General features: G+C 41.3%; 1 protein-coding gene across 1 annotated transcript; it reads left to right on the top strand.

The window, feature by feature from the left end:
• QPCT (glutaminyl-peptide cyclotransferase) lies at window positions 1–26,683 on the top strand. The gene is made up of 7 exons (XM_044262521.1): window positions 1–157; window positions 8,628–8,774; window positions 15,782–16,060; window positions 20,838–21,014; window positions 22,975–23,074; window positions 24,627–24,743; window positions 26,372–26,683. Exons 1-7 carry the CDS (start codon window positions 35–37, stop codon window positions 26,515–26,517), a joined length of 1,089 nt encoding a protein of 362 aa, XP_044118456.1. The 5' UTR covers window positions 1–34; the 3' UTR covers window positions 26,518–26,683.
• The last annotated feature ends 1,300 nt before the right edge of the window (window positions 26,684–27,983 follow it).

The following is a 27,983-nucleotide window of genomic DNA, read 5'->3' as shown; positions in this document are numbered from 1 at the left end:
GGCCGGGGGAGCCCTCGCCCAGACAGCCTCGGAGATGGCAGGCGGTGGGGACCGGCGGGCCATGGACACCCTCCACCTGCTGCTGCTGGTGGCCGCTCTGCCCCTGGCGGCCCGTGGGGTCAGATACCGAGGCTCGGTGGACTGGATCCAGGAGAAGGTGAGCGGCTGCCGCTGCATGACTGTACCTGGGCGGCTGGTGCGCCGTGCCGGCACCCGGGGCCGGGAGACCCCACCTTGGCAGGGTGGGAGGCGGGCAGAGCCGCCGGCGTCCGCTCAGGCAGCGGAGCCCGCAAAGGGCACCCGGAGGAATCGGGGCTCTGCGTTCTCGTCGGGGTGCCTCACTGGCCCCGGGGCTGCTTTGGAGACGCCACGGGAGCAGAGTGATGTCACCAGCCTCCCCTCGGCTGCGGTCTGATGCGGGGACCGATAGGCACAGGAAGTGTGTCTAGCCGGCTGCGGCCGAGCTGGGAGGTGAGGGCGCTTCGCAGCGCCGCCACCCACTCGGCACCCGCGAGGCCCGCGGTCGCCGCGCGCCCGGGGGGTGTGCCCGCCGCTTCCCCCACCGCTGCACCCGCGGACGCCCTTGGGACGTTGGAGTCTCTGGACAGATGTGTGTTCCTATTTGTTTCAGGTTTTTAAGCGCAACAGCTCTAACCGGAGACCGGATTCACTTTAAAATATTTGTTTTTTCTTAACATTGAATAAATGCAGCTGTCAGAGCTGTGTATCTAGTGGTAGGTGGAAATTCACATAAGGAACTTAGGATGCAATTTCCTCTGTGTGAAATAAATAGGTTCAAAGTTATTTCTTGTTAACAGTTTTGAAATCGTTAACATTGCTAGGGCGTTATGCATATGTTGATGGTATTGGTGTAAAATGGTATGCTTTAAAAAATAGTAAGAAAAGCAGTAAAGGGTTATAAACTTTGACATGTTGTGGAACAGATCTTTAAATGCTGACGGTGTGCTTGTATTTCCTCACAAGGTGGGAAAACAGGGCACACTGGTGAATGCCGAGACCCTCTCTGGGTCACTTGCAGACTCGCACGCAGCCACACGCACGTGTGTATGAATAGCCCACTTCAGTTCTCTGTGTTATGTTTCCTGGCTTCACCGTTTAGACGCCACAACGTGCCCCCACTTACACGTGGAGACCATCAGCCACAGGGACCCTGGAGAGGATGTGGGAAGAAAGTTCAAGAGTTACTGCATCAGAAGAAAAACTTTCCATGGGTGTTCAGTAGGAGTCCATTAAGGGACATGGAGTCCCATACTTAAATCCTTTCCTTCTTCATTCACCCTGAGTACCTTCCTGGTCACAAACTGGGAAGGGGGCATTAATAACCAGAATATGGAGCCACACCAAAGTGTCTTTCTGATTCATCTAAACGGGTGAATAAATGATACGGGAACTGTTTGAGCTGTTCTTAGGAGTCATTTGTAGGCAAGATGTATTTGTAGGTGGGAGAAAGTTTTGAATTCTGCACATGTTTTGAACTAACGAGAATTTAACTTTGAGAAAAGTATTTTTATTTTATTTTATTTATTTATTTTGACAGAGATCACAAGTAGGCAGAGAGGCAGGCAGAGAGAGAAGGGGAAGTAGGCTCCCTGCTGAGCAGAGAGCCCAATGTGGGGCCTGATCCCAGGACCCTGAGACCATGACTTGAGCTGAAGGCAGGGGCTTTAACCCAGTAAGCCACCAGGTGCCCTGAGAAAAGTATTTTAAAGCATGAATCCCTTTTACATTTATTTTAAGAAGCTTCTCTAATCATTGTTCTGCTAGGAAACTGGATGCTTTCAAATGTGGTAAGCAAATGAAGCAAATGGCAAAATCAGCCATGACAATTGCCAATTTCTGGTCCCCTCCTCCCTTACTCTGTAGGCTTACATAAAGTCCTACAGGTGGCCTGTACAGTTTGCAGCCTGGGAAATAAATTGGTCCATACTAAAATATAAGCCTACCTGCTATATATCACATGTAACTATCTTAATCATTGAGATCTGCCAAAAGGTGAGATTTAGTAAAGAAAACAATGATTCCAAAATCTTTTTTCTTTGTTTTAAGATAAAGGTTTGTCTCTTTCAGTGGGATCTAGTACTTAAAAACTACCTGATGGTTGAGTTCAAAGGTTATTGGAAACCTACAGACATTTTCCCATAGAAACAGTATTATAAATGGTTAGATTCTCAGGTGGGCCTATAGGTGTATGTTTAGAGCTATTGGCATCTGGGCGCCAGGACACTTATATATAAGCATCTCACTTGAACCTCCCAGGAGAGGAGAGATTCAACCCCAATTTAGAGGTGAGGTCACCTGACCATTCCTATACCAGTGAACTGAAGAGCTGTCCTCTGTCTTCTTCCACTCTCTTTTCCAAGGTAAATGAGTTCTGGCTGATGATGTAGGTAGGGGACAGTGTCCAGGTAGTGAAGGAGGGTGGGGCAGGTGGGAGGGTTGGGAGGCCAGAGGAAGAGCTTATTTCCCTTTTTTCTGGTTAGAGTGGACCTTAAATAGAATTCCAAAATAGATAATTTGTATCTAGAACCTTCTCTCCTGTTTCCCCCCTTTCCTGATCTCCCTCTTGGAGCTTATTATTCTGGGGGTTGAGTGTATTCCCAAACTACTTCTCTGGAATCCTGTCCCATCCTTCATCCCCAACCCTGTTTCTTTGGTACAGATGCATTCCTTTGGTACAAGCTCGTCAACTTGCTATTAAAAGGAATCTCATTAGTCCTCTTTTAGGTGTCAAAGACTGGTGACTGTTAGGAAGTTTGCATATTTCTTTTAAAAGGAATCTATTCGTTTAAAAGTATGGCTTCTATTGAAATATCTCAATTATAAAGTTAACATGCATATTTTGAAAACATGGAAAAAACAGAAAAGTAAAAGAAAACTATTGTCACCCATAATCCCACATTCAGAGATAATTGCTGTTAACCATTTTGGTATTTTTATTCCTAGTCTCTTTCTCTCCATCCCTCTTTCTTTCTGTACATGTATATATCATATTTATATGCACGTGCATAGACATGTGTATATATGGTGTGTGTTTTTATTTATAGAAATGGATAATTATACCAATCTTGTAGGTTTTTATGAGAATTGAACTATCCATGTAAAGTGCTTAGCACCATGCTGCCCTATAATAAGTGTTCGATTAAGACTAATTGTTTATTTTTAAAATAACACACAAGAATACTTATTTCATACTAGAGTTTATGCTGCATATATGGTTTTATATTTTACTATGTCACTTAAAAGCACATTGTGAGTATTTCCATGAGCCAATAAAGTTTATTGAAAGCATCACTTGATGATTGCAAAATCATTCATATTCTGTAATTTTACTCTCCTTTTATTGTTGGGTATTTAGCTTGTTTCCAAACTTGCTCTCTCATAAACTTGGGAATCAATGTATTTTAATTAGTAGAATTTTCCTTTATTATAACAAAGGTGAACATTTCAAGTCATATTGGATGTGGAGGGGCAGATTTTTTTGAACAGAGGAACCATATACGGGAGGATTGGTTCTTCTCCAGAATCATCTCTGGCATGCTGTTGCTGCTGTCTTCAGCACTTCACATTGTTCTGCTTTTAATTCTGCAAGTTTTTAGGGTTCTCCTCTTCCATGGTTATAAAAGTCCGTAACCAGGGGCACCTGGGTGGCTCAGTGGGTTAAAGCCTCTGCCTTCGGCTCAGGTCATGATCCCAGGGTCCTGGGATCAAGCCCTGCATCGGGCTCTCTGCTCAGCAGGGAGCCTGCTTCCCCCTCTCTCTCTGTCTGCTTCTCTGCCCACTTGTGATCTTTGTCTCTCAAATAAATAATTAAAATCTTAAAAAAAAAAAAAAAGAGTCCTTAACCATTCATCCCTTTACCCACCACGATTCTTAGGGAAACAACAATGGAGACTCCAATGGAGGCACAGGGAGGTCAGTGGTAGGCTGTGTATTGGTAGGGAGAGAAAGAGAAAATATACCCTTGTTGAGCTTCTACTACCTGGCAAGTTAAGTGCTATGACATCCTTACAGATCATTAAGCTTTCCTAGTCGCAGCTAGGAAGTCGGGGACCTGGGATTTGACTCTGAATTGTCGGTTCAAAGCCAACATTGCTTTTCTTTTAGGTAGAGGATTCCTTGCATTGAAAGAAGGCAGAACTTTATCTTATTCAGTTCTCAACTTTCCCACAACTGCATTTGTCATGTCAGAGGCATTGAACACACTGGAAGGGTTTCTGTAAATGCTGGCTGGGTTGAATCTACCTGTAGACATGGGAGTTAACCTGAGTGCTGTGTGGGAGACACTCATGAGATGAGAACTGGAATTGAAATCACTGGGCTTCTGTAACGATCTCCCTTTAATTCAATGGCTTGGGACCTCAAATCCCCCTGCAAGTGGGGCCAACTCTACAAATTATGTAATTAAAACCCTCATTGGCCTGCCACCAGGTGATTAGCCCAGAGGAGATGTTTCAGGATATCTGGTTCACACTTTTTTAGCTGAAAGATTCTTGTCACCCAAAGCAGACTTATTGTCCTTTCTGCCTGGCTGAAAAGACGAGGCAGAGGCTGTAATAGAGACTCATTCCTCTGAGAATGCCCATACCAAAGAAACTTGTCTATGTGCTTTTTAACCTGACTAGGACTGGACTAACTCGGGTTTTGCATTTAACACTGGGCTCAACACTTTTTTTTTTTGCCTCAGCTACTTTCCTCCTATCCAGCCCACACTTTCTTTCCAGGTTTCTCCCCTCACTCTTTCCTCTTGTCTCCACATAGATTTTTTGTATTTATTGGGTTCTGAGAGTGAGGCTCCTTGAAAGCTGAATGGGCACCATTTTGGTTGGAAGAGTGCAACGCTTTAATGACCAGGAAGGCTTAAATAATTAATGAAGTGTGGTCGTTTCCCCTTCTCTGTCCTTTACTGATTGGGAAACTTTTATTTGCATGGTTTCATGAGCCTATTTCCTTCCAGGGAGGCAGGGAGAGGAGGGTTCTTTACAGAAGCATGTTAATTAGATTAGATGGTTGAGCTCAGGAGATTGAGAAACAACTCATGTCACTCTGGGTTTTGAGGAGCATCAATCAATGGGCCTGTCTGTTGCACTTACCCTTCATTCATCCATTGAGCATTTTTTGGTGCTATTTCTCAACTGTATTTCATCTGTGGTATCTGGTACAGCTAGCCATGCTGGAGGGTTATTTATCTTGTTCCTGTTTTTTCTTGAATCTCTTCAGAACTCTTTCATATGCTGCCATAAATTGCCCTTTTAAACACGAGCTGGATTTACTCCCACTGTGGACACTCAGTGAAGGACCTGGTCCACAGTAACCAGGTAGGCTCTGGGGTGGAGAAATGGGACGCTACACAGGAAAGGAGTCACTGGTCAGATAGCCTTCCTGACACAAAAGGTCTCGGTTGTCACAGAGACTGCCCTGGGCCAAACCAACCCTAAGGCATCATGGGAATTGAGATGAGAAATTAAAAGACAGCAACGACACCAAAATCACAGTCCTCTCCAGCACTTTGCAGCTGGTAGCTTCTCTGTTTCTCCTCTCCTCATAATTGCTTGTACATTTAACTGATTGGATATTTTTAATGCTCATTTTACTTTATTATTATGTAGACCCAGGCTTAATGAAGACAATTTCAGAGAGACCGTTCTGTCAATTCCTTATTTGATGACCACACCCAGTATTGACTGAGGACTCAGCACGCCCGGGGCGCCGCGTGGCTGCAGGAGGGAATAGGATATAAAGACAGTCGTCGCTCTCGTGGGGCGGGTATGAAATTAGATGTTAAACAAATTAGCATACAGGAAAGTGATCTCCAAGTCATAACCTGAATAAGCAGGAGAGGCAGGTGAAGAGGGAGGAAAAGGCCTTAAAGCCGGAAGTCACCGCAGGTGCAAACGCTGTGACAAGGCAGAGTCTCCCACTGCTTTGGGAGATCTAAGGAGGGCAGGGAGACTGAAGCTTGGTGTGCCGGGGCGAGGGGCCCTGTCTGGGGGTGGCGAGATGGCAGGAGAGACCAGACAGGCTCCGGTCGGCCTGCTTAAGTAGTAATTAACCGTAGACGTCATCCCACTTCTTGCCTCCAGTTCCTTCTTTGTCCTTTTCACATTTCTGTTGTTTCGTCTGTTACCGTCAGCTTTCTTCTCAAGTGCTGTCTGAGGGCTAACTTAAGGACTGAGAACCTAACCTGAAAGTAGTAAGGAATTTTTTTTTTTAAAGATTTTATTTATTTATTTGACAGAGAGAAATCACAAGTAGATGGAGAGGCAGGCAGAGAGAGAGAGGGAAGCAGGCTTCCTGCTGAGCAGAGAGCCCGATGCGGGCCTCGATCCCAGGACCCTGAGATCATGACCTGAGCCGAAGGCAGCGGCTTAACCCACTGAGCCACCCAGGCGCCCAGTAGTAAGGAATTTAAAGGCCGCAGGGACAAATTTATGCAGGAAATATATTTTAAAATATATTATCAGTAAACAAAGACAAACCTTAATTGGTTTAGGCATAAAGAGTCTGGATGGCTCATTTGGTTAGGAACCTCCTTCAGCTCAGGTCATGGTCCCGGAGTCACAGGACCTATGTGGGGCTCCCTGCTCAGCTGCTTCTCCCTCTAATCTCTCCCCTCTCATGCTCTCTCTCTCTCTCTCATTCTCTCTCTCTCAAATAAATAAATAAAATCTTGGGGAAAAAAAAAAAAAAGAGATTCAGGCACAATTGAGATTACCTCCAGGATAATGAGGCAGGGAGGCAGAGCAGAAGGGCATGGGACTGGGAATCCATGGAACCCAGATATTCTCATAGATTTACCTGGAGCTCTTCTACAACCTTGGGAAAATCATCTGGTCTCTATGAAACCTCAGTTTCCACTGACATAAATCCAAGAGGGTGGACTAGATCATCTCTAAGTCGTCTTTCCAGCTCTAAATTCTATAGCTCTTTTGTGTTTGATAGAAGGTAACAGAATGACAACTTGTTGAATGTTTACTATGATGCTTACACATATTAGCTCACTTAATTATAATTACTCTAAGAAGTAGGTGTTAATGCCTCCATTTTACAGATGAGGAAATTGAGCCTTAATGAGGTTATTAACCCACCAGAGTTACAGCTAGGGAGTGATGGGGGCTGAGTTGAGAGTGTGTCTGAACCCAGAGCCCATGCTCTTTGCATGATCACCCCAGAGAGTAACGCTGAGGCATAGCAAAGTGTAGATGAGTGTAAGTCATTTGGCAATGAGCATTCTTTAATTCCACTGTCTCTCACTAGCCCCACGGAGGGAAAATAGCTCTGTGATTACTGAGATACAGTCAACCAACACTGGTGCTGGGAAAAGCTGTGAGTAGACAAGGCTCCTCCAGCTTCTGTTTTGCATTCCAAAGAACTTACTATCCTTACATTACCTTCATCATTCCCCTTAGGGAAGAAAGCAGCTAATCAATCACGCACTTTCCTGTGAGAAGAGTAACACCTTTCAACACTGAGTGTCTGATAAACATGCAATGAATGAATGATTCACCGCAAGAAAATACAGCATATATAAAGTCATATCCACAATCGAAATTTGATTTTTATGTTTATTGGGCTCTTTAAGTTAAGGTTAATTCAGCTAATAGGTAAATGCTCCTAAGAGTGTGAGTGCTAATAGAATTTTAAAATAACTTTAACTGGAGATAAAGAGCATACTATTTAGTGGGTTATAGAATCATCAAACTCTGGCTGAAAGGAATTTCAATGACCATCTAGTTTAGAGCTGTCCCATAAAAATATATGAGGAGAAGCGTGTATGTAATGTTAGGGTTTCTAGTAGCTACATTAAAAAAGGAAAAAGCTATAGGTGAAATTAATTTTAATAATATGTTTCATGCAACTCAATATATGAAATTTCAATATGTAATCACCATAAAACTTACTAATGGCATACTTTTCATTTTTTTATTAGTTGAAGTCTGAAATCTAACGTGAATATTACACTTAAATCCCATCTCAATTTAAATTATTACATTTCAAGAACTTAATAGTCATATGTGGCTAATGGCTACCATAGTGGACAGTGAAGATGTACTCAAATTCCTTTATTAGTTTTTTTGAGGGAAATGAGGAGTTAAGGGACCTGCCCGAAGTCATACAACCTATGAATGGCAGCCAGAAGCTTTGACTCCAACTTCTCTGACTCCAAGACAGTGCTTCTTCTATAATGCCACATTTTTTTTTATAAAGCCATTGTGCTAACAAAGTATAATTGTTCTGTTGGCTCCAGTTTTGTAAATGTTGGGTTTTCTTAAGAATAGGCGGTCAAAAATTGATCTCTTAAATCATAGTTTTACAAAGCACTTGTACTAAAATAATTAAAAGTTGCACAGGAAGTGCCAAACATTAATTCTCAGGTTTGATGCATTGCATTCGCTTTGTTTTTAAAATAAGCTTCCAAAACAGTGTAACTTTCTAGATCTGAGGGGCAAATTTTAGAGTTGAGTTGTTTGATTTGCTTTATGACGTTAAGACCTATCTCTTTAGTTTGAGGTTCAAAGGAAAGAGTTCTCTATTGTAAATGTCTCCGTGTTAAATCGTGACCATTCTATGAAATGATAGCCAGTTCAATAATGTTATTCAATCCTCAGTATGATCACCAACCAGCCATTTTGAACTCATCGTCTCTTCGACAAGTTGCAGAAGGCACCAATATTTCTGAGATGTGGGAAAAGGACTTACGACCATTGCTGATAGAGCGGTATCCGGGATCCCCTGGAAGCTATGCTGCCCGCCAGGTGAGGATGCCGCCCATACCCCTGAAGGTTGTTGAACACTTCCCTTTCATGTGAGAGATACTACCATGTCCCAAGTTCTGAGTTGTTTGATATACAGATCTGTCATCTCATCTTATTATTCACCAAAGGAAGCAACCCAGACAACCAAACAACGGGGAGTGAATGTCTGTTCTAAGTTGAGTGTTACACGTTCATCTAAATCAATTTCTGTGTGCAATCCCTGTCAGGGTAGAGTAGGAGAGAGTGTCCTAAGTATTCAACTCCTGGTCATTTCTACAGCATACCCCCCAGGCACCCAAACATGTTTTCTTGGACCCTACACTGCCCAAGGTCAACAGCCCTAGGTGGTCCTTGGCTGACCATTCTGGGCCAAGGGTGAGTTACTGTCCTATCAAGCCTTCATTTCTCATGGGAAATTGTGTTGTCCTTGGAGGGAAAGTCAAGATCAGTGATAGGCTACTTGCACCAGTGTGGTGCTTCTGAAACTTCTAACTCTGACTCATGTTAAAAAAAAAAAATTCCAAAAAAATTTTAAGAATTATATTTTATACACACAAACATAAAAATAGATTTAAATGACACAAAAGTCTCAAGAAAGAAATCCGCGCTCTTCTTACTTGCATTACCTGCAATTTACTCTGATATCGATAATTCTGTTTCCCTAGTTGTTGTGTTTTATTTTGTTTTCTAATGCTGGTTATGACCCAATAAATGGATTTCAAGATCCACTGATTTTACCATTGCAGTTGGAGAGACACTGCTGTAGAGGGTAAATTAAACCATAGCTGGGGTAGACCTTGTATGTCTCTGCCTTCTTAGTGCCAGTTTTCCTAAGTGATCTGATATTCCACCTCAGAATGACTGCTTTTTTCAGAATAGCCCCATTTCAAGGGGCATCTCAAGAAAGAATGGGGAGAGACTGGCCCCTCAAACCCTCCTCTGAGAGGACTCCACTTGCCTAACCCTAAAGGCAAAAGACCTTGGCACTCCACTTCTGTGCTAGAGTGACACCTGCCAGGCCCAGCAACACAGCTGTTGGCCTCATCCATTGTGCCCTGTATATGGCTCCTGCCTCTCAAGTCTAGCCCAGAGAGCCATTGTCTGCTGCTCCATTAGGCTTTTGTCTCCCAACCACACAGCACCAGTTTCTCCTAAGGAATTAGACAGTGGAGACCCAAAGAGCACCTTCGTTCTTTCTGACCTTTAGGCAGAGAGAGGAGTATTAATGATCATGGCTGACTTTCATGGAGCACTTTTTTTTTTTTTTTTTTTTTCCTTTTGGTCAAGCACTTTATGGAGTTCTTTGCATGGATTTTCTCATTCAGTCCTCACAACAATGCTGTCATGTGGGTACTATTATTATCCTAGTGCGACAGATTGAAAAAGCTTGAGTTAGGTATTTGAGTCAACTTGTTTGGGGACATACAGTGGTGATAAGACCAGAATTTGGACCCAAATCTGCTTGACTTCTTGATCCTATTTCTAAAGAGAAGTGGCTAGGAGGAACCAAATCTGGAGTGTGTGTTCAGAGTCCTCAGCTCTGGATCTTCTCTTGCCTGAGTTGGAGAATGAGACCCAAACCATTCATTTCAGTGATATTACCTGGGCCTCATCTCCCAAGTATTCTCTTAAAGGAAGCTCAGGATGCTTACTGGGGCTTTCCAAAATCCTCAGTTCCTCATTAGAAAAAAATTAGGTCTATAGATTCACTCATTCAATTCGACTTTTTTCATTTCCCCATCCCATTTGACCAGAAGGCTGTGGAGACCCAGAACCATTTATGAATACTTCAGACCTGAGGGTTCTTGTCTGCAGGCTTTAGAAATCCATAAACTCAACAAATCCTGCTATTTGGTTCTGTATGTAGCTTTTAGCAGAATATACAGCATAAATAATATACATAGACATGGTTGTGAGAAAAAATTGCATTAAAATGACTAAACCTTTGACACTTTCCATGCCATGTGGGGTGGAGGCAAATGAGAAGTTTATTGACATTATTTTGCAATGTGCTGGGACCTGTTTGCTGGGCTGCTTATGCATCTTCTAGCTCATGTGGTGGCAATCTGAACTGTGTAGTTATGATAGAAATGTCACTTAAAAGATTCAATTTTATAATTTTGTAATTTTTATAAAATCACCATGATGTTTTGGAGAGCTGACCCCTAAGCTGTGGAAGATAAAATGTTTCCACTTTAGAAGATGAAGTCCTTGACACTTAGGCTATGATGAGGGACTTATAGTAACAGACTCCATTTGACCAGGATTAGGACCTGTCACTCAGAACTAAGTCCATACAAGAATGGTAGAAAATCTTCATTTTCCTGAGATCTTTTTGAGTACTGGATTAGATATTTTATCATTTATAGAGTTTCAGGGTTATAAGTAGAGAAGACTTTCAAATCTAAAGATGCGTGGACTTGGTATAAAATTGATTATTGAATTGATCTTTGCAATTATCAATAAAGATAAGCTTTGCTATAGATTCTTTTCCAGAGAATAATATCAGAACAATGTCCCATAGTGTCTGTTGTTTTTAAGGGAGGGTTGCAAAGGGAGAGGAAAGAAAGAGAATCCCAAGCAGATTCCACTCTGTGTGCAGAGCCCAATGCAGGGCTACATCTCACAATCCTGAGATTATGACCTGAGCAGAAATCAATACTCAGATGCTTAACCAACTGGAGGCCACCCAGGTGTCCTCCATTAAGTCTCCATTTTTACTTCCTCTGTTCAATGAACCTATATATGTCTACTGGATTTTCAGAATATATATATATATATTTTTTCCAAATATATATATATATTATATATAATATATATATATATATATTTTTTAAAGGGGTTGTAGCAGAACCAAAGAGCAAGAATCCCTGATACTTTTCTTCTTTTAAAGATTTTATTTATTTATTTGACAGAGAGGGAGAGAGAGATCACAGGTAGGCAGAGAGGCAGGCAGAGAGAGGAGGAGGCAGGCTCACCGCTGAGCAGACAGCCCGACTCGGGGCTCGATCCCAGGACCCTGAGATTATGACCTGAGCCGAAGGCAGAGGCTTAACCCACTGAGGCACCCAGGTGCATCTAGAATATATTTTTTAGGAGAGATTTTATTTTTAAAATAAATAGTTGGAAGCTGTGAAATCTTGGGGTTATTTCAGTCTTCTCTCTGAGATGGGAATAAAAAAATGGTTAAAAAATTAAGATGATAAAATCTCACTAAGGAGCAAGCCCAGGCAAGCTAGAAACCTCAGGGTTAAAATCCCCTATAGATGAACAGTACATCTGAGAAGCTGGAGCTGTGCTACTTTAGCTGAAAGTATGCATATCCCTGGGTGAAGGATCCTCGGAGGAGAGCACTCAACATGGAGCCCAAGAGACTAATATGTGGACTGTCCAAGAAGGAATAGTTACCCTGAAGTCCCATGTGGCAGGATTCAGCATCCTGACAATGACTTGTTTGTAGACTTGGTGCAAACACTGTAGAATCTGCTTCCTCCAAACAAAAAAACCTGGTCTACTACCATCATTGTTTCCTGGAAACTGGAAGTGAGAATTTAAGTGAAATTAAATTAGACCCAGGATCATTCACTAATGCTAAACTAAAATTTCCAGGTTCCCCTTCATTTCCCCCAGAGTAGAATGTCCCATTTATATCGATCTTTATCTCTCTCCCTTTCTCCCTTTCTGTCTTTCTCCTTGTCTCTACCTTTACCTTTGTATCCTTTTTGGCTCTAACGCAATGTTTGTCTACTCTTTCTGTAGCTCTCTCTGTCTTTATCTATCCATCTCTTTCTCTCGCTTCATCTTTCTTTTTCTCCTTACCCACTCCAAAAAATAAATCAATAATAATCCAAAATACAATCTATATCTTAAACTGCATTTTACACTCCTGGTGGGCCCAAGTTCTTGCTACCTGGCTTCAGGAAGCACTCCCTGCTTAGGGAATTCTAGTGAACAGAATAGTAATTTTGGGAGCCTGCTATAGAGAATTGTGATGGGAACTTGAAGATTAAGCCTGAAGGCCAAAGTGCAGCAAGGGATATTGGTGACCTAATTAGATTATGGAGCCAATTCAAATGTTTATAAAGAAATTCGTTGCTAAGATCATTAATAAATATTTATACTGAATAAAGAAAGGTTGCTTTAGGGAGGACTCTTGGGGACATTTGCTGATGCCTTTGTGGATTTTAGTGTCAACAAAAGATATCAGAAATTATGTCCACAACCTATTTAGGAGTTGAGAAATGAGTTTGAGTGTGAGACCTTTGCTGAACAGAGCTAACAGATATCTATTTTTTAAAATCCCAATTCATTTTTGTAAGCATACAGGCTGCTATTGGTTTTGGAGTAGTTCATCATCTGGATACCAGATGTTCTGGACTATATGCTTTTTTTCTTTCTTTCTTTTTTTTTTTTTTAAAGATGACCCCTTTTGTGGAAAAAATTTTTTTTCCTCAAAGTCTGGGAATAACTTCTTTTCAGATTCTGTGGAAAGCTTATCTGAGGTACACAATGATTTCTCTCTATTCAAACTACCAATGTTCGATATCATCTAATTTTATGTATTCTCACTGAGGCTAATGTATTAGTTATAATCAGCCCATATTCAAAGATTTTTTATTTTTTTATTTGACAGAGAGAGAGCTCACAAGTAGGCCGAGAGGCAGGCAGAGAGAGAGAGAGGGGGAAGCCAGGCTCCCTGCTGAGCTGAGAGCCCAATGTGGGGCTCCATCCCAGGACCCCGATACCATGACCTGAGCCAAAGGCAGAGGCTTAACCCACTGAGCCACCCAGGTGCCCCATTATCAGCCCATATTTAGTGATAGCCTATTGTGAGCAAAGCCCAATATTAAGAATTGTGGATGAAATGGGCACCTGGGTGGCTCAGGTCCATGGTCTCAGGGTCCTGGGATTGAGCCCTGCATCTGGCTCTCTGCTCAGCAGGGAGCCTGCTTCCCCTTCTCTCTCGGCCTGCCTCTCTGCCTACTTATGATCTCTATCAAATAAATAAATAAATAAAATCTTTTAAATAAAAGAATTGTGGATGAAAACAAAGCAAATGAGATACAAACAATGGTTTCAAAAAGGTTAGAAACGTCTTCCTTTTATCCTTGAGAAAAGAATTTACAATCTTGAAATGGAAAAGGTAAGGGACTGCAGGCACATCCAATTGTGGCCAAAGTCCACCACAGTAAAGAAAGCAGGAGGTTGGGGTACCAGGTGGTGGGTATTATAGAGGGCACGGCTTGCATGGAGCACTGGGTGTGGTGAAAAAATAATGAATACTGTTTTTCTGAAAATAAATAAATTGGAAAAAAAAAAAAAAAGAAAGCAGGGAGTGAAAGCGGGGGACTGTTTGTTTATTTGGCTGCTGCAAGACTGAGTGAGAATCCCTGTCCTCTCTCTGGTTTAGTTATTTTCCTGGAAGCTTCCTGCCACAGTGTTTCCAAAGCCTTTGCCCATGTGTCATGTCACATAGTTACGACAGGCCACACAAGAGTTGGTTAGGCTAGAAAATCTTGTATTTCCTTGAGGGGAAAAACCCCCAAAACAAAACAACAAAAACAAAACAAAACAAAACAAAAAGACAAAATCCTTCCATTCTTTTCCAGTTATTATGAGTTGTTTATCATCTCAAAGGCCATGCCTACTGGATGTTAATTGTGGAACAAACGGCCAGTTCTGGCAATGGTTAGTTTGTCATTTGATGTTTTGAAGCCATCCTTTAAGGCAAACTTACAAAGATGTACACAATATTTCAACATAAAATAAAATAAATAAAAGCTACTGAGAAAAATGAGGTGAGGGGAAAATGGAGGCGGGAAGGGACAAAGGGAACAGCCATGAGCTCACCATAGCTCCTCACACCACATATCCTAGACTCTTAAGGAAGAGTCTTAAGGAAGACTCTTAAGGAAGAAACAGTGTTTCTTTTCCATCTGCAACCTCTCAGTCATTGTGCTGTTCATGAATTCCCAGGTGACCAGGAGAAATGTGAAAATAGATTCCCTTTTATTTTTACCATTGGTAGTGGGGTTTGAGTCTACTTTAGGTGCAAAATGAAAACAACTTGATCTGTCATTATGGTTCAGAGTTGCTTACTGATTCTTAAAGAAGGCTCCATCGATAAAGAAAGCATCCAATATCCCCCTGCCATCCTCTTGCTACGGGACTTCATTGTACCATCAGTATCTTTCATTAGTGTCTATTACATTTTAAAGTATTTGGTGAACTTGGAGCACATGCTGTGTTCTCAGGACAAAAAGAGCTACCGTTCGCTGTTCTTGCCCTCAAAGAGCTTGAGGGTAGGGGTTGAGACCTGTAGGACCCTTGGTATATCTGACTTCTCAAAATGCCTTCTTAACCTCCTAGAAATGTTGAAAGTGGACTTTAATGTGTACTGAACTGAGTCTGTCTCCTGACATGCAGAAATGACCCTGCTACATCGTTAAATGATAACAGTAAGGGGCAGAATAATGTACAACGTAGGTTCTAGTCCCATAAAGGCATGTACCTGTTCACCAATTATGTTTTTGTTATATAAACAATTAAAATGGTGTGGAAGGATATACATCAGACTAATGAGGCACCTGGGTGGTTCAATTGGTTAAGTGTCTGCGTTAGGCTCAGGTCATGGTCTCAGGGTCCTGGGATCCGGTCCCACGTCTGACTCCCTGCTCAGTGGGGAGCCTGCTTCTCCCTCTCCCTCTGCTCCTCCTCACTCTCTTTCTCTCAGATAACCAGATGAAATCTTTTTTTAAGAAGGAAGGATTACATCAGACTACCAACATTAGTTATACTAACAATTGATTGGGATTGCTTTGCAGGCAACGATTAGGAGAGAGGGAGAGGGATAGTTTTTCCTTTAATCGTCCCTGCTAATAATTCCATGATCATGTATTGCACTTTTAACTTGAAAGACATCACATAACATTTTTTAAAAATGTATATTCACAAAGTTAATCAATGGAAACTGTCCAGATCTGAAATTTTGGTTTTTCTTTTATCAGCACATCATGCAGAGAATTCAGAGACTTCAAGCCAACTGGGTCTTGGAAGTAGACACTTTCTTGAGTCAGACACCCTATGGGTACCGGTCTTTCTCAAATATCATCAGTACTCTCAATCCCAATGCTAAACGACACTTGGTCCTTGCCTGTCACTACGACTCCAAGTATTTTCACCCTTGGGACAACAGAGTGTTTGTGGGAGCCACCGATTCAGCCGTGCCATGCGCCATGATGTTGGAACTAGCCCGTGCCTTGGATAAGCAGCTCCTTCCCTTGGAGGTATTTGTTTCCGTCTCGTAGATTCTTGTGATAAAACCCATTAGAAGAACTCAGAGTGAATTCTAGAATCCTTGGCGGGGAGTAAGAAGGCCATTTAGAAATGTAGACTTTCTGGACATTTTGTACTAATTTGTTGCAAAAGCATGTGAGTTAATTAATTAAGTAATTAATTAACTAATGGCTAATTAAATGAATATTAATTAGAAGTTCACAATATGATATGCGATGGTGAATTTATTCATTGGTACTTGATTGCTTCATTTTGCATACATATTATATGAAATGCAACACTTCTTTGCAAAAAATGAAGCAGGTGACAGTTGGTATGAGCATATATAGGAGAAGTATATTTTTTTGTTCTTGTTTATTTCGCCATGAAACATCACAACCTCCTAATCTGAGAGATGTGGCTCTCGAGTTGAGGGAGGGGGACGCTGTAAAGTGGTGCGGGGAGTGGGTAATTCAGACGTATCAAGATGAAAAGCATGGAGCAGAAATGCATTATTGTTATCATCTGTGAATCTCGGCTCAATTTTATGTAGCATAGCGGAGCTTTTGTTACGGTCTCAGCTCAAAATACTTCTGGGACTCTCAGATGTTATTTCAGTCTCTGTTCTTAAGGGTATATTGGAAAAAAGTGCTAAGCTTGATGAAGACATTTTGTTAAGATATCACTCATAACCAAGTAAACACAACAAAGCAAAACAATAAACTTGGTTCTCAGGCAACAAATACTTTTTTCTTCCCCCTCAGAGCTTTATGAAGGGGCCAATCTTTGCTACAATGGGGGTAAAGAAGTAAAAGTTTTATCTTGTAATGGAAGTAATAGAGATATTTGATCTATTTTTGCTGGATATGCTAAACTTGAAGAAAGCAAGAATTGTTTGTAACCTCTCCATATCCTTTTCACTGTTTTTTTTGGTTTGTTTTGTTTTGTTTCTTGAACCTTCTATGTCTTTGTCCAATCTTCTGCTCTGCTTTTAACGAGTACCTTTCCCCAGCGATTGGGTGAGAGAGTTCAGAAGCTGATATAAAAGTTTAATTTTTCATGTTTGCATTCTAGTGTAAGGACATTAAGTGAAAGACATAGTCTGTCTAGTAGGTGTGTTTTCTCTGGGTGAGCTCCTTGGCCTTTTTCTATGTAGTTCATACCTGTTTTTAGTGACTAGAATCAGAAATGGCTGAATGAGTTGTTGGTTGGACATCCCCATTAAAAAAAAACACACACATTCTTCTCTTATTATCCTTTCTCATAGAAGAAGTACTGATATGGACAATTTAAAAAAAGGACTAGTTTTGATTGAAATGTGAAGAGTATAGGATTCATTTCTCCAGTCATACTTTAAACTTGTATTAAGGAGTGGTTTCAAGTTCTTCAGCTTTCATGGATTGGGTAGGTGGTAGTGGAATGAGATGTGGGAGAGGACAGGAGAGTAGACTGGATTATTGCTCCAACTCTGTGCAACCCTCCGGTGGTAAGATTACAGTTAGACATTCCCATCTTTTGTCTTCCCAGGGTAGCAGGTTGTAGGTTCTCATTCCTTGGGCTCTGGACTTGGTTGTTTGATTGTCTTGGCCAATGGGATGCTAGTAGATGTGACACAAGCAGAGACTGGAGATGTGCTTGTGTAATGGGGCTTACCATAAGGGCATGCCCTGGCTGGCCCATCGGTCCCTGGGGGAGGTTAGAACAGGTGGAGCAGAGCCAAACTTAATGACAGCACGGTGAGGCAGAGCTCCTCCAACCAGACCCAGCCTAGATCAGTTGTCCCCTAGCTGATCTATAGACCCAGGAGGACACATGAGTGTTGCTTTAAGCCCCTGAGTTTCGGGTGGGTTTTTACACCTTATTACTGAGGAATTAGCTGATACAGCCTTGGGTGGGGACGGACTGCAGATAATTCACCTACTATGCTGACACTGGCACCTAGACATGTATCATAGTACCATGAAGAACAGAAAGACCTTCTCAGATTAGCCTAACATATTTTCCCAGCTCCAAGACTGAGTTACCAGAAATTGAGGGCCACAGTTATTTTCCTGCTAATCCTGAAAAGAAACAAAAAGGGCAAAGTGCCTTATGGGACTCCACACAGTTTACTCTTGCCATAATGATGGAACAGAAAGTAAACCCTTGCACTGAACACTGGAGTCACTCAGCTGTTGAAATTTCAGTGAGGCACCTGAACATTGAAGCCTTTAAGTTATGAAAGCTACCTGCTTTGGCTTCTGCCCTGGGCATGAGCATAATGCCTCTGGTCCCAGGCAATCTTATTTTGCTCTGGTGTTTCATTATTATGCTGTTTGATTTGGAGCTAGGACTTTGGAAATAGTCAAGGCCCTTTAAACAACTGGAAACTTACGATGTCTCCACAGAAGTATTTACTTTATACCTTTTGTTGATGAGAAAATCTGTTCAAGTACTTAGTAATTATTAAGCCCTAAATACATATGTACTGTACAGACAAATATATCCTGTGCTTAATACTGTCAGGACCTATGGAAAGACTCAAAGTGTAATAAATTATCCTTGTGGTCTAATTAAGTAGTGGATATTAAAACTGTGGCAATGACTAGCCTACAAAGATAACGTAGTTTTCAGATGATAAAGACACTTTTTTTTCCATCTTAGGAAATCACCCTAAAACGATCAGGAAAATTCCATCTTTGAGAAAACTAGGGAACATGTGTTAATAGGAACCACAATATGAGGACCAAAGGTAAATGGAGAAATGGCAAATGACATATCTGAGTAGAGAGAAGTCATATCCCCCAGAGCATGGAGGAAATGGAGAAGTCAGTGGTCCCCTGACAAAATCCTGGAATGGCTCAGGGATTGGTGGAGATAGTGAGGGAGGTACAAGTGAGGCTGGGAGGGGAGCATTTGTAAGTCTGCCCAAGGAGCCTTGGGATATGTAGGTGAAAACACCAACTGGGCACCAGATTGCCCTGCAGTGAAGCCAACCGATCTGTGTCTCTAATCAGTGTTTTAGAAGCTTATTCTTTTTTTTTTTTTTTTAAAGATTTATTTATTTATTTTTAGAAAGTGGTGGGGAGAGGGACAGCGGGAAAGAATCTCAAGCAGACTCACTAATGAGCACAGAACCTAACATGGGGCTCAATCCCATGGCCTTGAGATCATGACCTTGAGCTGAATCAAGAGTTGGATGCTCCAACTGAGCCACACAGGCGCCCGTAGTACCTTACTCTTTAATATGAATGAACACAAGGGAAAACCAGACATTTGAGGACAGTCTCCAGCATGAAAGAAAAGGAATAAAACAATATGAGTTGAAAAATGAATTCAAAGGAAATAAAACACAGAGAGCAGGAGATAACTTAAGGGACACTGTTTTAAATAGCCTTAGAGATTAGAGAGATCCTTAGAGAGATAAAACGAGACATGACCTCCATAACAGATTAGGGAGATCTCAGATTCAGTCCAGTCTGATGGGAGCATATCCCCAGTATTGTGCTGAGGTGGCGAGAGCGAATGGTTGCATACTTTTCTTCAGGCAGGTTCGGTTGCCTACAGGCACAAAATAGGCAGAGAGTTGGTCTAAAGGTTCTATTTTTGCCTCTTGAGTTTGGCCAAGGCAGAGAGAGGCCAGAGAGCTGAGCAGGTATGCAAGGGAGTGGTTAGAATGATTGTGGAATTTAAGCTGAATATGAAGTGAAGGTCTTCATGGGGTTGAAGGACTGTGAGCAGGTGAATCCTTCAATAGATCAGGGGTTCCGGTGGGGCTGCAGGACTGTGGAGGGTAGGTTACCAGAAGGACTCATCTGAAAAGTGAGATGTGACAGTGAAAATTATAAAATTTATCAGAATCTTACTAACCCTTCCAAGTTCTGCTCAAATACTGACTCATAATGTCTTCCTTGACACCCCAAGGATTTGACCTCTCATTCTATCCAATTCCCAGAAAAGTTTTATGTTGCATCTGTGACCCTTGGCATACTTTGTCCTGCTCACATATTTGTTTTATCTCTCCTAACCCAACTGACATGTAGCCTCCTTCAAAGGAGAGGCTGTAATTATTATTCTTTGAGTCCCTGCAGTATTCCCAAGGCAGATCCTTGAACCTAGACTCAGTGAAAAAAATTACAGACTCAAATAAGGTGGGAAGCCAGGAAGATTTGCAGTTGTTTCAAGTTGCGTTCCCTGGGATGCGCACTGATGTGGAGTTTAGCACGTGGAGTGGCCCTGGTTTAACAGCTGCAGCAGGGAGGGGAGAGAAACGGGATTAGGCAAAGGGAGACGTCAATCATGCAGGTTCAACAACAGGCTCAGCCAACGCTGGGGAGCTCTGGAGGTGGAACGGCCCTATAGAGCCTGCAGGACCTGCTTAGCACAGTCATTGGATATAGGACACCCCCACGGCTGAGGCAGTCCCTAAAAGGATTAGCAGCTGAAGACCTGAGGACAGCTCTCCAGGTGGCAGGGGCAGCACACCCTTCGGGTGGGAAACTGGGTGTGTGTCGCTTGGCCCACCACGACAGTTTCAAAGTTTCAAATTTGTCTAAAGATAAAGAAAAATGTACAGGACTTCTGTATTCAGAGGGAGCGTGGGAAAGTGAAATGTACATGGGTGAAGACTGGGGGAAGTGGGCTGAGTTTTGGAAGCAAAGTGGTACAAAATCCATTTTGGCATTTATCACTTGCTTTGGTTATCTTCCTTTTCTTCGCGGTCTTTTTGCCAGGTTAATAGGAAACCATGCTGTTTTTTTTTAAATCCTCACAGTGTTTTTGCTATCTTTTTACTATTCTTTTTACCAGAATATTCCAGACTCCAAGCCTGATCTCTCACTGCAGCTGATTTTCTTTGATGGGGAAGAGGCTTTACTTCATTGGTCTCTTCGCGATTCCCTGTATGGGTCTCGGCACTTAGCTCCCAAGATGGTATCCACTCCACACCCACCTGGAGCGAAAGACACCAACCAACTGCAAGGCATGGTTAGTCTGGGGAATTCTCATGGTGCTGCAGCTGCAGGCTCTGCCTCAAAGGAAGCCAAAGCTCAGGCTAATTAAAGACCTAAAAATGCCACGGCATTCTTGGAGCACAGTGTTTATTCTAGAACATTCCTTGGCAGGCATTGGGCTTTTGAGGAATCCCAGAGCTAAAAAGAATGATTCCAGGTTAGAAGTTATGTTTGACTGAGCTTAATTAAAATGATGTAAAAAAATCAGTTTAAGAAAACATCAGATTCACTCCAGCCCAACGGGAGCACATTCCCTAGTTCTGTATAGGGATGGTGTGAGCACATCCCTTCTCTGAGGCCTCTATAAACCGGAGGCTGGGGTCTTGGGAACTGGAGTGCCATGAGACATGGTATAGGGGATGGGAGTGAAGAGTTTCCTTGGTGGCCTCCAAGTGTTATAATGACTCCGAGCGTGTATGTGACATTGTGTCGGTTGTGTTTTGGTCTAATATTGTTGCCATGGGGATGGAAACCTTTTTGATGCTGTCTTAAAACCCTGCTCTTATTATCAAGTAATGTGTGCAACCCATGACTCCATTTTAATTCTCATTTCTGGGCCCACGCTCCATCCTTAGTCCCTTACATCACCTTTGAATTCCCTCCCTACTCTGTTAATCTTCCCATATCTGACCTTCACGAAGTCTTACATCCTCCCTAAGCCCAGCTTGGAACCTCATGCTACCCTCAAGACTTCACTCTTCCCTGTGCCCTCATCCACCCCTGCCCTCACCCTACCTGTGAACTGAAAGCCCATTTCTAACCCCCTCCACACATCCCTTTCCTTTGCTATATCATTGACCTTCACCCTGTGAGTCCAAGTGGCCACATTAAGTGTCCTCTGTGGCTCTAACACGTCATGCCGGCCTTCTTTCCACCCTGTTGTCTGTTGGCAGCTCATAATGGGGCCAGGGAATATGGCTGGCACCTCTTCCAATCCTTTGGCCCAAGTGGCTCAAAAGCATTCAGAGGAGAAGGAGAGATCAGATTGATCAGGAGGAGGAACAAAGCGATTTATCAGTCCAAAGATATGAATCCATAGTGACGGTTAAGGCTGTTTTATCCCCAGAAAAAAACTCTTAGTAGCTGATCCAACCTTGTAAATACAGTCTTATTTCAAACAAACGTATTTTCCCCCAGTGAATACATCTACTCATCATTCATGAGTTAATAGGTATTATGTCTTTAGAATCATGGACTCTGTGAATATTTATTGACTATGTGTCAGGATCTATGCTACATATCTACCCACATGTTATTTCATTTATATAAATCAGGAGTTCTTAAAGCTGGGGGGGGTTAGTCTTCAGGGAGTCCTCAAGCCTGCTTCTGTTTTATGGTTTGAATGAGGAACACTGGAGCAATTATGGAGACTTGTCACTGGAAGGGGCCTTTAAAACCCAGCAAGTCTGAGCTTCTGGTTTGATGGAAAAGAACATGGAGATCCAGATAGTAGGTCACAGACCTTGTAGTCCAGAAATTGTTCCTGTATGCTGCTTTGAGGAGTAAATAGTTACTACCCAGGTGCTTTCCTGTAGGGAGCTGTAACATTTACAGACTAAGGATAAAATGACTAATTAGAATGGAATAGACTATACGAGAGGCTTGGAATCCCATCTGAAAATAAAAGTAAATGTATTCTTTTTTAATCTATAAAGTATTATCTAAATGTCCTCTTTCTAATTTACCCTTAGTGTCTGTGATCCCCCAAAACTCTATACCTTACCATTTGTCCACATTGCATAAGTAAGATTTTTAAAAGTTCTTCAAAATAATCGGCTTACAATGTTATTAAACCTTTTGTCCATTTATAAAGTTCCCTGGATTATTCGTAATTGTTAAAATGAGGTTAGTTTTCACTGATTGTTTTTTTCTATTGATGAATGTGAAGCGTGGTTTGGTGACAGGGAAAAAAATAATCTTTTTTTCTCTCTTAGGATTTATTGGTCTTACTGGATTTAATTGGAGCTCCCAACCCAACATTTCCCAATTTTTTCCCCAAAACTGCCAGATGGTTTGATAGACTTGAAGCAATTGGTAAGCACCACTGTCACTAAATAGTCAACTTAGTTCCTTCCTACAGACAAATACCACATTTAAAACTTCAACATTTATAACAACAACAACAAAAAAGAAAATTCAAAATTTATGATTTAGATGTATTATTTGTAAATATAATATAGTTTGATGGCTTTTTTTTCTTGCTTTACTGATTAGTTGATTGTTCCTATTTAATTTTTTCAGTAGGCCTACTTTATTTCCCGACACAAGACTGCATTTGGAACTGGAATCATGCAATGCTACATTTAATATTTGCATATCACTAGCAATGGTTTGAAAATATTTTCTCAGTGTCCTGTTTGCAGTGTATGGAATGCATGTCCAGAGAAAACTCCACTCGAAAAGCATGCTGGCTAATAATGACTGTTTTGATCCTCATGATACCAAAAAGAGTTCTCTAATTTTTCATTATCTTTTTAATCTCTGTCTTTGTCATCTTCCATTTCTTACCTTATTTAGACAGGATTCCTTTAAATCTAGGATTTTCTAAGGAAGTTAAGAGATTGGAATGCAGGAGTAAGCCAAGATGCTTCAAAAGTAATTTAAGGGACAGTGTCATGTCAGTTAAATGACAGTAGATGAGTCTGGACCAGGTCAAGCCAGGCCAGGCAAAGAAATAAAATATCTATGGCTCAAGAGAGAGACTTGGGGCCTGGTAAAGGAAAATGGAAATAACTTCTTTTCTTCATACTTCCACTACTCCTCCCTACCCCACAAAACATACACACAAAGCCAATTGGCATTAGGGGAAGATGAAAATGTGATAGATTGTTAATGATAAATGATAAAAATCCAGGCCAGAAGGTCTGCTTTTGAGGCTAGAACTTAAGGTTAGGAATCCCTGAGTAGCTACACAAAATTCTCTTTTTCTTTTCTTTTTTTTTTTAAGATTTTATTTATTTATTTGACAGAGAGAGATTACAAGTAGGCAGAGAGGCAGGCAGAGAGAGAGAGGAGGAAGCAGGCTCCCTGCTGAGCAGAGAGCCCGATGCGGGACTCGATCCCAGGACCCTGAGATCATGACCTGAGCCGAAGGCAGCAGCTTAACCCACTGAGCCACCCAGGCGCCCCAAAATTCTCTTTTTCTAAGCTGCGGGAAAAAAACTCTACCATCTCAATTCATACTTTTGCAGTGAGTTCAGAATTTGCCAATATCCAAATCTAGAATATTATAAGAGAAATTTTTACTTGAGTCTCAAGCAAACTTTTGTTACCACCCCCCTCCACCCTTTTTCTGTGGTTTTCTTGTTCTCCACCTCTCCATTGTCCTACTTAGTATCAACCTCTAAGGAGGTTCTCACCTGTAAAGCTAGAACCATGCCTGGTTCTTCTCTCCTTGGAACTACTCCAAAATGTACATACTCAAGTACAGCCCAGATGCTTATTGTCGGGGGTGTAGTTGGGCTCACTGCTGCATATCGTTTAAAAAGTGATGATCACAAGTGCTGAGATTTCAAATTCCTTCTGCATTCTGAGGATTGTTCAGATAAGAATCAATAATCATCTACTGTCTAATTGTCATTTGCAGAACACGAACTCCACAAATTAGGTTTGCTCAAGGATCACTCTTCAGAGAGATGGTATTTCCAGAATTATGGTTATGGAGGTGTGATTCAGGATGACCATATTCCATTTTTAAGAAGAGGTAATGTGTGTGTATGTGTGGATATACATGTGTGGGTACATATGCATTCTTAATTTACTGAATATTTATTGTATTTTGTGTATTTGCAACAATCTACAAGGGTGAGGAGCCATTACTTTTAATTACTTGGTAGATTAAATCATCCACTAATCATCTCACGACTTCTGTTTTTTCCTGGAAGTCATTCCAATCCTTAAGCCCCCACCCTCATTCCAGAATATTCATAAAATCTCACCTTCCACTGGCCTTGCCTTCTCATTAATAGATTAAGATTATATTCTTATACTTTGTGTAACTCTGGTGTATTTTGATTAATAGGGAAGCAATACCCTTGATGTCGATGGTGGAAGTCTAAACCAACTCAAGGGCTCTTGTAGTAGACTCCCAACTGGTCTCTAGCTTTTGCTGTTGCTTCCCTATTCTTTACATAAGAGCTGGAGTTATCTTTTAACAATGTAAATCAAATTATGTTTCTTCTGGACACCTGAGCGCCTCAGTCCATTAAGTGTCTGCCTTTGGCTCAGGTCATGATCTCAGGGTCCAGGGTTTGAGTCCTACATTGTGTTCCTTGCCCAGTGGGAAACCTGATTCTCCCTCTGCCTGCCTCTCTCCCTGCTGTGCTCCCTCTCTCGCCCTCTCTGACAAATAAAGAAATAAAATCTTAAAAAATTTATGTTTCTTCCCTGTTTTAAAGCTCTGGTGGCTTGCCATCATGTAGAATAAGACCTCAAGTCTTTACCAAGATCTATCTACAAAGGCCTCCTTTCCCTGACTCTCTTCGTCTCCAAAATCTCCTCCTGCCTTTCTCTCTAACTACTGCTCTGATCCAGCTACATTGTCCTCCTGCTGTTACTTGAGCAGGCCAAGCACACTCCTACCTCAGGACCTTTGCACTTACTAATACTGTTGTCTGGAATGCTCATCTCCAGATCTTTGCACAACCTGTTTATCCTTTTGTTGCATGTCTCTAACTAAATATGAGATTCTCAGGGAGGCCTTTCCTGACTTTAAATACATCTTTCTTGGTTCAGCTGTCTGCCCCTCATTCTCTATTCTCCTACATTGTTTTATTATTCTTTTTTTAAGATTTTATTTATTTATTTGACAGACAGAGATCACAAGGAGGCAGAGAGGCAGAAAGGAAGGGAAGCAGGCTCCCTGTCAAGCAGAGAGCCCGATGTGGGGCTCAATCCCAGGAACCTGGGATCATGACCTGTGCTGAAGGCAGAAGCTTTAACCCACTGAGCCACCCAAGCACCCCTTGTTTTATTAGAACCCTTATCATTCTCTAAAATTACTTTGTCTGCTTGTTTCTTTCTTTCCTGGAATGGAAGCTCTGTATGAGCAGGGCTTTGCCTTTTCACTGATGAAATCTCAACTTCTAGAGTAGTGACTGGCACATAGTAGGCACTTTATAATTATTTACTGAATTAATTGACTTTTGTTTAATGAATGAATGACCTTAGAGTAAAAGGGTAAGACACAAGGAAGTACACAGAAAATGATGAATTATCAGCTGTCTTTATATGGTATAGGGCTCCCACTCAGATTTGTGCTTGAAGAATGATACTTTCTAATTTACTCACTGGAAACCAGCACTTAATTACAAGTTGGTTCTTTCTTATTAGGTGTTCCAGTTTTGCATCTGATCCCATATCCTTTCCCTGAAGTCTGGCACACCATGGATGACAATGAAGAAAATTTGGATGAAACAACCATTGACAATCTCAACAAAATCCTACAAGTCTTTGTGTTAGAATATCTTCATTTGTAATATTCTGTCTTAGTTTATTGTAATGGTGTCTAGTTTCACATTCAGAAGTCAAGACACAACTTAAAATAATCTCATTCCAGACAAATGCCATGTGGAACTTCCATCCTATAGATTCATTCTGTAGGTGTCTTTGAATATGTGATCAATAAATCCTAGATTTACATCACGTCCTAAATTGTTCATTAATTTTCATCTAGAGATAAAGATAAATGAATGTTAGAAAGCAGAAAATAAATATCTTCAGATATGAAACTATGAAACTAAATCAGATTCATACATTCAGTATCATGGTCTTCCAAATAGTCCTTTAAATTTGATGGTGATGTGCAATGTGTAGCCTTGGTTTTATGATTTTTTTTATAGTTGAGAGTCTCTTATAATATGAAACAGATGCAGTCTGAGGACTTTCAAATTTCTTTTTTTTTTTAAAGATTTTATTTATTTATTTGACAGACAGAGATTACAAGTAGGCAGAGAGGCAGGCAGAGAGAGAGGGGGAAGTGGCTCCCTGCCGAGCCGAAAGCCCAATGTGGGGCTTGATCCCAGGACCCTGGGACCGTGACCTGAGCCGAAGGCAGAGCCCAGGCACCCAGGCACCCCTGACTTTCAAAATTTCTTTGAGAAATCTTTGTAGGGTTTATTTCATAAAAATTATCAATTAAATGCCATGTAAACTTCTTTTTTATACACAAATGAAAAATTGTATAATTTCTAGTTCATTTTGTCAAGATTTTATTTTGGGGATACCTGGGTGGCTCAGTCAATTAACCACCCACCATTGGCTCAGGTCATGACCTCAGAGTCGCGGGAATGAGCCCCATGTTGGGCTCCTTGCTCAACAGCGATTCTGCTTCTCTCTCTCTCTTGCTCTTGCTCTCACTCTCTCAGTAAATAACTACAATCTTTCAAAAAAAAAAGATTTTATTTTTAAGTAATGTCTACACCCGAAGCAGGCCTCAAATTTACAACACCAAGATCAAGAGTTGCATGTTGTACTGACTGAGCCAGACAGGCACCCCTTTAGTCTGATTTTGATAGAGTCTTACAAATGTAACATCTTGATTGTAAAAATAATATAGTCACTAACAAAAAGCTATGGAGAAAACTATAATCTCATTATAGGAATAGGATCGCCATTTACTCTTTAGCTTTTCCTCACATATTTTCAATGCAGGTTAAAAAAACCAGAATTATAATCAAACTGTAATTATAATATTCTAGCCTTTTTTTCTGTTAAGTTATATAATTATCAGATATTTACTTGTTGTTCTGATCTTGGGTTGAGATGAATACAAAGGCTTTTGAGTGTGGCCTTCAGAGTTAACTATTAAGGCAACCAGTAGTAATGTAGTAGTTTATGATAATTTCTTTGGGTAATTAAGTTATATGGTATTCACATTTGGTTAATTATATATAGTGTATCTCTTTCCAGAGATTCATGGAAGCAAAATTGTTTGGGCTGGGTA

This window comes from Neovison vison, chromosome 8 (assembly GCF_020171115.1).
Source record: "Neovison vison isolate M4711 chromosome 8, ASM_NN_V1, whole genome shotgun sequence".
NCBI lineage: Eukaryota > Metazoa > Chordata > Mammalia > Carnivora > Mustelidae > Neogale > Neogale vison.
Note: the sequence above shows the minus strand (reverse complement) of the source record. Positions and strands in the feature narration are given on the sequence as shown.

Coding starts and splice junctions, on each gene's coding strand:
- QPCT (XM_044262521.1), top strand. CDS start 35: ATGGCAGGCGGTGGGGACCGGCGGGCCATGGACACCCTCCACCTGCTG. Junction 158..8,627: donor TGGACTGGATCCAGGAGAAG/GTGAGCGGCTGC, acceptor TTCAATCCTCAG/TATGATCACCAACCAGCCAT. Junction 8,775..15,781: donor GAAGCTATGCTGCCCGCCAG/GTGAGGATGCCG, acceptor TTCTTTTATCAG/CACATCATGCAGAGAATTCA.